This window comes from Tamandua tetradactyla, chromosome 5 (genome assembly GCF_023851605.1).
Source record: "Tamandua tetradactyla isolate mTamTet1 chromosome 5, mTamTet1.pri, whole genome shotgun sequence".
NCBI lineage: Eukaryota > Metazoa > Chordata > Mammalia > Pilosa > Myrmecophagidae > Tamandua > Tamandua tetradactyla.
In genome coordinates this window covers 8,688,651-8,699,010 of record NC_135331.1, presented here as the reverse complement: position 1 = coordinate 8,699,010, position 10,360 = coordinate 8,688,651, and the positions used below count along the sequence as shown (strand labels likewise).

The following is a 10,360-nucleotide window of genomic DNA, read 5'->3' as shown; positions in this document are numbered from 1 at the left end:
TTATATTAGCCAGTTTAATTTATTTAAGAATCTTACAAAAAAAAAGAAAAACAAAACACAATAACAAAAAAACAAACAAACATAAAAACAAAAAACTAAATACAGAATTTGTTATGCTTCATGGTTGATCACTTTTCCTTAAAAGGATAAACCTTGCTAAATGCAGCCAATACATTTTTATTGCATGAAACCCAATTTTCTAAGTTACACATCAAAATGGCTGGAACAATAGTTTCTGGACACTTGGTACTGAATTACTGTGAAAGGCTGAAAGAAGCAGTGCAGTATCTTTAGAACAGTGCGTACCCTTCATACACTGACAGAGACACCAAAACAGAGTAGCAATATAAAAAGGGAGGTTTAAAAAAAGAGAACGAAATAAAAACAAACCAGGAGTTTACATCCACCTTTGTTTCAAATTGTCTTTGGATTCCATCATATGTTATTGTCTCAAGATGCACCATGTCAGATTAGTAAAGGAGGAAGATCTATGCCTACGTATAAAAGTATCCTTTGCTCAGCAGAGGTAGAACCTGGCAAAAGTTTTATTGCAGAGATACAGTGTACCTCTTCCCACCTCTCATGGTTGATGGTAGATACAAGTGGTTATTGAAAAATAATATCAGTAGTTTGCAAATTCAGTATAAACCATGAAAGGGATGATGATTTTTTCTGATAGTAGTGAGACTGCAATGTGCTACATAGAAAAAAAGCTCTCTCTGCCCCGGAAAATGGAAGTCAGAAAGAAGGCTCAAGCTTCTTTATCCTCTTCAGTGCCACAAATACTGTCAAGCAAGTAGCCCCAAGGGGTATATTTTGGCCAGAAATGTTTGCTCAACACATGAATAGGCCTCAGTGCCAACAAGGGAAGTTAAGGGAGCTCTCACTTAGGGTGCCTCTGACCCAGTGGCCTGGATTCATGGCTGCACCCCTTGGTCACCTGTGCACTAAAGGACTAGTCTCGGTTAACTGTGTTCCGCCATACTGCTGCAGCTCTGTCGCTGCTACTGTGAACCACAAGGCACAAGCACCCCATGGATGCCAGAGGAAAAGAGGCATATTTGAACGGGGTTTCACACTGGAGGAAATTTATGACAGATCCTAATTCAGGATAAATTAAGTTTCCAAGTCTTACTGAACACAGATAACTCAAATGTTCAACTAACCCACCTATGAAGTTGAACAATAATGAATGAAACTTGTACATAAATGAAAAATCAAAAAAATGCTCACAGCAATCTTTCCTGAAAGTTACAGAGGTTCGATTTCTTAAAGACGTAAATTCTATTTAAAAAAATAAATAAATAAAAGCTTACTTCCCAGTGATTATTCCCACCATTTTCATGAACCACACCCCTGCTTTTCCTACTGCCAAGACTAATAGTTAAAAATGAGGTGGGCCACAGTGGCTCAGCAGGCAGAGTTCTCACCTACCACGCCAGAGACCCGGTTCGATTCCCAGTGTCTGCCTGTGGGGGGAAAAAAGAAAGAAGCCAGGGAAAGAGAGGTGAAATGCCTAATCCAGCTCAGCTCTGCTCCTCGGCCAAGCTCAAGCCACCAGTACAATGGTAGAAAGAAGCAGTTCAGGGGATCCTATCGCCAGTTCTTAAGTAGGTAACTGTTCATTCTACCTTCTGGCACAGAATCAACCTATGAGCTGAAAGCCTTTGGAAGCCTCCTCAGCAGCACCCTTTTGGAGGATGAGTGCTCCTTAATGTACATTCTCTAACATCAGCTGCCAATATAGATACCGGTAGGTACTACCAGGCCTGCCTCCCTACTCTGCTATAAATATCTTTTGAATAGGTTATCGCAAATGCAGATTACCTGCGTTCACTACTAAGTAAATTTCTGATCATTACTTGTTGGCTAAAAGTACAGGGCCAATTTCTTAAAAAAACACAGGAAATTTGAGGCAGCAGAATGCCAAAATCACTGTTTTAAATCTGTAAGATTTTCCTATTAGGTGGAGAGCCACACAGATGAAGGATTTGGTTCAGGCCTTAAATATTGCAAGGGTAGGAGGAACAAGGAGTGGTTTACCGAGGAGCTAGAGTTTGATCCCAAATGCACTGAAGAAGTTAGAGGAGCTTAAAGGGAAGAGTTTGTTTTCATTTTTTTTTTCTTTTTTAATGTGAAAACATCAGGCTCACTATAGCTTCCAAAGAACAAAATAAATGAGCATAACTAGTCATATAATGACAGTATCAGAATTGCACTCAAGTACATTTCCCCCCAATACAATGCATTGCACACAGTAAAAATTCGTAATAAAAATGCAAAACAATCAGGCATGTTGAAAAATATTAACACAAAACAAACATAGAAATTCTAAAGATGCAGAACCAAACTCTAAAATATATGAACAAATTCAACTGAGAATTTCTCATACTTTTTCTACATTAAAAAGAAAAAAAAAAGATGCCCCATATTGGAAGTCATTAAGAGAATAAATAGGATTGAGGGGAGGAAGGAAAAGGAGAAAACAAGCAGGTAGGGTCTCAATTTACAAGAAATATTTACATTCAGAATTCAAAAGAACTCAACATTTCTATTTATACACATCTATATACATATATATAAGTACAACATGAAATTGGTGGATGATGGGTTTTGGATTTCACCTCAAGTACTCACAAAAAACTACTTAGCCAGCTTGAGCTGCAGGTATTTAGATGTGTTTCCTTAATTTATAAGCCTATAAAAGACACTACATTTTTATTAGACAACTGGCATCAACGAGGAAGTTTTTCTAACATGGGTTTTGCTCTCATCTGTAGCTGCAACATGGAATGCTTGCTACATTCAGCAGGGAAGTGTGCAGCAGCAGGTGTGCATGGGTACTGGGTTAGCTGGGGAGACCAGACAAGAGGAGGTACCGGTAGCCAAGTAAAGCCCATCATCACAGTGGTTGCTTATGCCACTGAAGATGCCTGAACTAACTAAATATCCATTAACTGGATCCCAGCTTGAAAGTAACTCTGATGTAGCACCATTCTTAGGAACTATCAAATATCACTCGGGTAAAATTTTTAAATGACAAGACTTGCTTAAGGGCCTTCTCCTCATCTTCTACCAACTATCAAGAAAAGGATCCAAGGGGAAAAAACTTCTCTGCCCCTACCTTCATAAACTGAGATGAATCAATCAGTTCTAATCTATTGCTTTTTCCCCTCTTGTTAAACTGCAAGGTGGCAGGTAGGGTGCAAGGAGGTTGAAGGAAGTGCCCTTCCACTATACAACTGTAAATGCGGACCAGCACTTTCTGCTCTTGCCTGTGGAAGTTGTTCCATCAGCATTCACATGAAGAATGGGAAATGAACAACCCACGGGAAATTGAGCATTGGCCAGAAAACTGTGCCTCTAAAAGATTATATTCCCCTGGTGCTGGGTAACCTAGAACTTTTACCTCCACAGATAAAGCAAACTGAAACGAAAAGGTTTATTATTGCAACTCAAAAAGTTCTCTGAAGTGCTAATTAAATTGGGTTGGAATATACACACACACACACACACACACACACACATACTACTATAATGCTTTGGATGCAAGTCTTGCTAATTTATACACACATGTAAAGAAAGAGATTGATGAGTGTATCTGCAATCTAGCAGCAAAAAGGGAAAATTTTTGAGTTGACATATCTACTTTCTGACCAAGTTACATTTAAAGATTTTCACTGTCAATACTTTTATGAATATACATCACTGATAGACTATCTGGATAATTCTACTAAACTGCAGATAGAGACCTTGTGGTGTGGAGGTTGCTAAATTAAGGGAAAACTAATTCCCCAAGAGATAACATCTGAGCAGCTCTGGACTCTGAAACTGGTTTTCAGTACAATCAACACTGTAAACTCTGAAAACATTAACATGATTTATAATCAAATCTTTGTGCTCAGAGCCATATTGCTAAAAAGGGAAACAAGGCATTGCCGAGGCCAAGTGGATTCACAACAGGTGAAACAAGGCCTCTGGGTTCAGATGAGGCATTTAGATCCTGAAATAATGGACCCATTTCATACAAGTTTAGCTGTTGTTAAGACTTGATTATTTGATAAAGGAGGACCTAAATGTTGGGGTCTTCTCCCATGTTGGCCAACCTGAACTAGCTGACTTTTATAAAGGGCACAGTGTAAAGGTCATGTGCTCACCTCCAGAGAGGGGGATGGGCACTAGAATGAGGGTGGGCACACACACACCACACCCTGATGGGCGTGGACATGTGGTACCTCAGTGACCCACCATTTACACTGACTGCCTTTCTGAGGTCTACTTTGAGGGAGTTTTCACAGGCCATTCTGGACCTTATTAAAAAAACGAAAAGAAAAAAGAAAGGCTTTTTTAGCCTTTCTTTCTAGAAAGAAACAAAACAAACATATGCCCCATTATATCATATAGCTATTCCAAGAGCAAACATTACATCATCAACTGTGGGGGTCAATTAAATGCATGCTAAAGAACTCTCATATTGATGTTGCTTTGAAAGAAACTAAAAAAAAAAAAACAAACCCATAACCTCCTAAAAAGATAGACAAAGACACACACATACACACCATCCCCCAAGATGGGGAAGTTGGGCTAACGCTCTGTGAGAGTCTATTCTCCCCATCCTGCCGTCTCATGCCCGAGGAGGGAGGCAAGTTTGTTATGCTGCCTTTGTATAGTTCCATTTCACTTCAAATACTTATGGAAAATGATAGGAGTATTGGTTTAAAATAGAAGCCCTGGGAAGTTTGGTTGAATTAAAGGGGAAGAATCTGCTCTTGGTTGCAGGCTGGGTCTAGTGGCCTATAAGGGAAATTATTTGATATTCAAATGGATCACTGCCTGAGATACATGGACTGGACTGAGGATAAAAGTTGCATCCACTGGGCAAAATGTGCCAAAGAACAGAAGTTATGCTCGATTCGCTCTTTTAGACACCAAGAATAAATAAATACAAACAGAAGTTTATGGAAAACTCAACGAACCAAATTCAGGCTTGAAGAGAACAAAAGCCCTAGCTTTCCATTCCTTAACATATATCTCTCATCTGATTTTGTGAGAATTTACAAAAGGGACAAATGAGAACAATGCAACTTGAAAAACATTTTAAAATACTATCATTTTACCCCTTCTTCAACACCATCTTAATTTTTAGGGGTAGGTTTTTAGCCAAAATATAAGGCTACCTGGAATGCTGAGGCAACACACAAGTTCTGCAGAACCCCCGTCTGAGACTACTCTAAGGTGGTGAGGACCCAAACAAGAGTCCACTTCTTGTTAGTATAACAACTTTTTATTTGACATCTACAAGATTTTGGTTATCTTGCAGCTTTTGATCAGGTTTATACAATCTCAATTTCTCAATAGTGCAACCTGTGCAAGCAAAAAAAAAAAAGGGAAAAAAGTAAACAAAAAGACCAATTGTCCCCTCACTTGTTTATAAACATCTATTATAGGTGAAACAAAACTTACCCATATTATAGATAAGTGTCTATTCACATTTGTACATTACCATTTTTAACAGCTTGAGATAAACTCTACAATGTCTTACAACACATTAAACAATATTCAAGTTACTGGGTAACAACAATAACAAAAAAACATACAGCAGAAGCCTCAAGTGTTTCCTCATTGTCTAGTTTACAACTCAAGTAAGGTTTCTTTTTTATGGGTGACAAAGCAAATAAGGATTTTGAAGTAAAAAAAGACTGCAAGATGGAAGTCAATTTGCACTTCTTAAAACTATTTTTTAGTTAAAGAAAATGTAATTTTAAGAAAAATAGGCTTGTAGCCATTTTTGCAGCACATGTGAGGAATATTGTAAGTATATTAAAATTAACTTTTAAGAGTTTTATCACCAAAATGTGTATGTACTCATTACTTTGACAGGAAAACTAGGGCAAGAAGGAGAATGGGGGAGGGGCTCACAGGATCAGAAGCAATATCTGGGTATAAACACTATAAAAATGCAATAACCAAGGCTGTACAGCTACAAATGTGTTTCTCTGTTACTTGACTTCTGTGTTAATTTTGTTTACGCATGCTTTCAAAGACATGCACTTTCAGAACAAAAACTAGAAAAGAACCTGAATGCATGATATGCAAACTTTCATCTCATGCTTTAATAAACCTAGTGTTTAATAAGTTGGAAAAAGAAACCAATATACATTTTCTATATTTATAGACTTAAAATACATGCATCTGGGGATAACTCCCCCAGCAACAGCATGGATGGACTGCGTTAACCCTGAGCACTGTGTAACAGAAAGTAAAGCCAATGTGGGAAGTTCCAAGCATTTCAAACCAAGTGCGGTTTGCAGCCTTTAAGAAATTCACCAACAAACAGACTAACACACACGCACACGCGCGCAAATACCCCTCTGCTCACCCAAAGTAAAAACAAATGGGAAGTACCAAGGGAAAAGCAAAAGGAAAGACAGATGTACCACCATCGGCACTGCTGATTTTCAGAGTTGCTATCTATTCCAGGTCTGTCTTTATTCCCCCCAAAATTAACTAGACAGAGCACAACTGAGAAAAACTTATAATTCTTTGGAAACTGTCCCTGATTTTTATGCAAATGATAAGCCTCAACAGTATTTCAGATACGTCCATGTTGAAACCTGTCTGTTCTTTATGCATTGCTCAAGTTGGTGATGCTTTGTGGATGGTGCTGCTGCCAAAGCTGTTTCTGCTGGACCGCAAGCTGTTGAGACTGGTCTGAGGTTGACAGGAGATTTACAAGAGGAGACACACAATTTGCCGGAATGATTAAACCTGCAATTAATAAGAAGAATTCATAAAGTTACATTCAGAGAGACCACACTGTATTTTAGACCACACTGCTGTAATTTCACAGCAGATTCTAAATGAGGCAAAGCATTACACATAATGAACAAAAATGCCATGACAAAATTAAAAGAATATCTAATACCTAAAATTAAATGAACATCTAATAGCTGAGATGCCCATTCAGAAGTAAGCTGATTCTTTAGCAGTGCTATGCAAAAATAACCGAGCAAGCAATCTGGATGTGTCTAGTACAACATCATCTTCTTACTGGAGGATGAAGTAGATCACACCGAGTACCTTTATATCTACTTACTATCTATCTTTGCAGCTCCACAGATGTGTGCAACCACCACCTTCTTTCTATTCCCTGTACTCCAAAAAGAGTACAGAAACAGCACATTCAAGTGTTAACTGGGACAGGGAACTTCTAAGTGGGCCTAGGGAAGATGTCTGCGAACAGGCAAGAATATGGCCTAGGTAAGGGAACTAACTCCTGCCATGTGAGACAATGGAAAGGCCCAATGTTCCAGGAAAACAAGCTTTTTAAAAAAGAAGTTGGGAAGCCAGACTATATATGAAATATTAGTATATGAATGTAATATTTCTTTTATATGAATATTTTTATTTTATCTTATTTTTTTAAGGTGCATGGAAGGCAGACATTCTAACACTGAACTACCCGTGTACCCCTATATGAATATTTTATATGAAATATCTTGATTCAAAAATTTAAAAATTTTGACCATTACTTCAAGTTAAAACTTGCAACAACCAAAAATGCTAGCTGATCAAACAAAATATTCATGAACTAACTTTATCTCACAGGCTGCCAACCTGCAATCCATGCTACAGAAGAAGGTTGCCACAAATGAAACAAAGACGAAGAATAGGCAAAGTGCAAACTGATTCCTGTGAAATCTGCAGTTGAGCAAATTTGAGAACAGCTAGCCTAGTTTGCCCTTGCTCCCTGCATGACTCCAAATCATCCTATGTGTACAGTAGCTTTGAGTTCCACAGCCTTAATCTGGCTCAAGGAACATAAAATGGTAGGCTTTGGAGACTCCTGAGCAAGAGCCAGTGCTCAGCCTTCGCACCAGAGCCCTAAAGACAGCATCAGTGAGAAAGGGGAGCAAGAGTAGCTGAGAGCAGCATAAAATACATCATCCCATCCTAACTTTGGCCACAATCAATGATGTCCTTTCAAAAGCTTAACTTCTGCTCAACTTTTCAAAAACATATAAATCAAACTCAACACCTACTACTGGAATTGATGCTAAGGTTCTAAGATGTTAAAAGCAAAATGAGAAAAAAGCGGAATCTGATTCTTCCCCACAATTCAAAACAAAACAAAAATTAGACTCACCTACAATCCGCTGTCCATCCTCTGTTCTTAGACGAACTATCTGCATTTTCACATTTGTGCCACTGACAGATGCCAGAACACCCTCAACTTTTGTCCAGACACTCAGTACAGAACCACACAATACATAATATGTGCGGCAACGAAGACCTATTTCACAAATTAACCCCAAGCTTGCTTTTTTACAATTGCCGCGCCTGGGATGAACAGAGAGAAAAAAAGAATATTTGCATATATATATATATGTATATATATATACATACACACAAACATACAAACATATAAAAGGCTCACAAGGCCATCCAAATTTCAAATGCATTTACTAACTGATTCTTAGATTTTAATTCTTTTGGCATGTTGCAGTACCCTTTCCAATCTAAGGAATGGCAACTGATTATTAGTAAGACAGCTATTTCTGGGACCTGACTCCCTGTGAAAGAGCTGATTTACTGGTTTTGGTATTCATTTAAGCATTTTAATATCTATTACCTCATTGTATTAATGCTAACATAAAAAATAATCCTACCAGTTATTTCTATATTATTAAACCATCAATACATTGCTCTAAATCAAATAAATGGAAAAGGCTCCAGCAAACAAAAACATACCATATATACATCTTTTAAACTGAGAAAAAGCAACAAATCAGTATTTTATGGTTAAAGTTATTTACACAATTCACAGAAAACTATGTCTTTCCAATAGTAATTCAAGATTAATTTAATAGACAGTGCTATATTTACATATTTAGGAACTTTTCTTGCTAAAATTCAAAGCAAATATTTCTACAGAGGACTTTCATAGGTTCATTTAAAAAATACTTAACTTTAAAGGCTTTTTCTAAGTTAATTTTCAACAACAACAATTTGTTCTCAAAATGAAAACAAACAAAAACATTGCTTAGATCAAAGCAAACATCTCTACCTGCAAGTCCTAAAAAAAGAAAAAAATCTGACTAAAATTCATTTATACCTTAAAATTCTCTTTCAATGCGGAAAAACAGTCAAGAGAGAATTAAGAGCTGTAGGCTATTAAAATACTCTCCACAAGCTTCTGAACTGAATACTGCAGTGTGTAATGACTTGAAAGAATCGTCTCTGGTTACCCTAGCAGCAGTACGATCAGCTCCAGGACACAACATAATTTTCTGGTATACTTTAGGAATGCCTTTCGTTTCTTAGAAGTTCCCTAGCCTTAAAAATAAAACTGACCTGGTGATGGCATAACATTTTTTTTTAAAAAAAAAAAAAAAGAGAAAGGAAGAAAGGGAGGGAGAAATGTTCTAACACTTTAGATGACAGTTAAGTCTCCACTGCCAGATAACAGGCGAGGCTGCAAATAACAAAAGATCAATAAGGAGTAAAAGGGAAACTACTACTCTTAGATGTGTGATAAAATATTTCTGATTGAATGAACCATGCTTAACAACAGCTAAACTTGCTTATTCACCTAGGGGGAACACACTTATGTGTTTAAATCTTGATGAAACTTGAGAATATGGTGAGAAATATGAAAATACAAACCAATAAGCGTGAGTACAAGTATCTGCAGATGAATTATATTGATCTAACCAATGGACCACAGCATCATCAGAGACTACCTGTAAAAAAAAAAAAAAAAGAAGACAAGAAAAGGTAATGTTTTAAATAACAGCAATGCTTTTAAATAAACAGGGCAGGCCACGGTGGCTCAGCAGGTAAGAGTGCCTGCCTGCCATGCCCGAGGACCCGGGTTCGATTCCCGGTGCCTGCCCATGTACAAAAATAAAAAATAAAATAAATAAACAGGTTGCCTAATCTGGTCTCTAAAAGTCTCCCAGAGGCAGCCAACTTAAAATCATCTCTACAGAAAAACTGGCTCATATTACTGGTTTAATATGAATGTCATTCGTAAAGTTACATATGGGTCAAACAGTTAAAAGTAAAAATCACCATGAAAGTTCCTCCTATGGAATAATTTTTTTCAAGTAGTTACCATTACTGTAATTATTTTCAAACGAGAATGGTAGGCGTCACAGATAACATAAGATTACACTACCAAAGGAGCAACTAATAGTAATGCTAGGAATAACATAGCCATGTGTCAATTTCTAGAAAACATTGCAAAACATAAAATAGCAGCATGTTCACAATAAAACAGAATCAATGGAAGGGATTTTAGTTCCTTCTACACTATTCTAATTTTAGCAGAAGCTTCCTTTTCTGACAGCATAAGCTG

The 10,360-nt window shown here is 37.4% G+C and overlaps 1 protein-coding gene across 5 annotated transcripts in view; it reads right to left on the bottom strand.

Moving 5' to 3' along the window:
- SBNO1 (strawberry notch homolog 1) overlaps positions 1 to 10,360 on the bottom strand; it is a 59,194-nt gene continuing 48,834 nt past the window's right edge. For all 5 annotated transcript variants that reach the window (XM_077159643.1, XM_077159647.1, XM_077159646.1 and 2 more), the window contains exons 30-32: positions 9,667 to 9,743; positions 8,147 to 8,340; positions 1 to 6,768 (exon numbers count right to left, since the gene is read on the bottom strand). In XM_077159643.1, the coding sequence (XP_077015758.1) occupies positions 6,626 to 6,768; positions 8,147 to 8,340; positions 9,667 to 9,743 (414 nt within the window). In that variant the 3' untranslated portion in view covers positions 1 to 6,625. The remainder of the gene's footprint in view (positions 6,769 to 8,146; positions 8,341 to 9,666; positions 9,744 to 10,360) is intronic.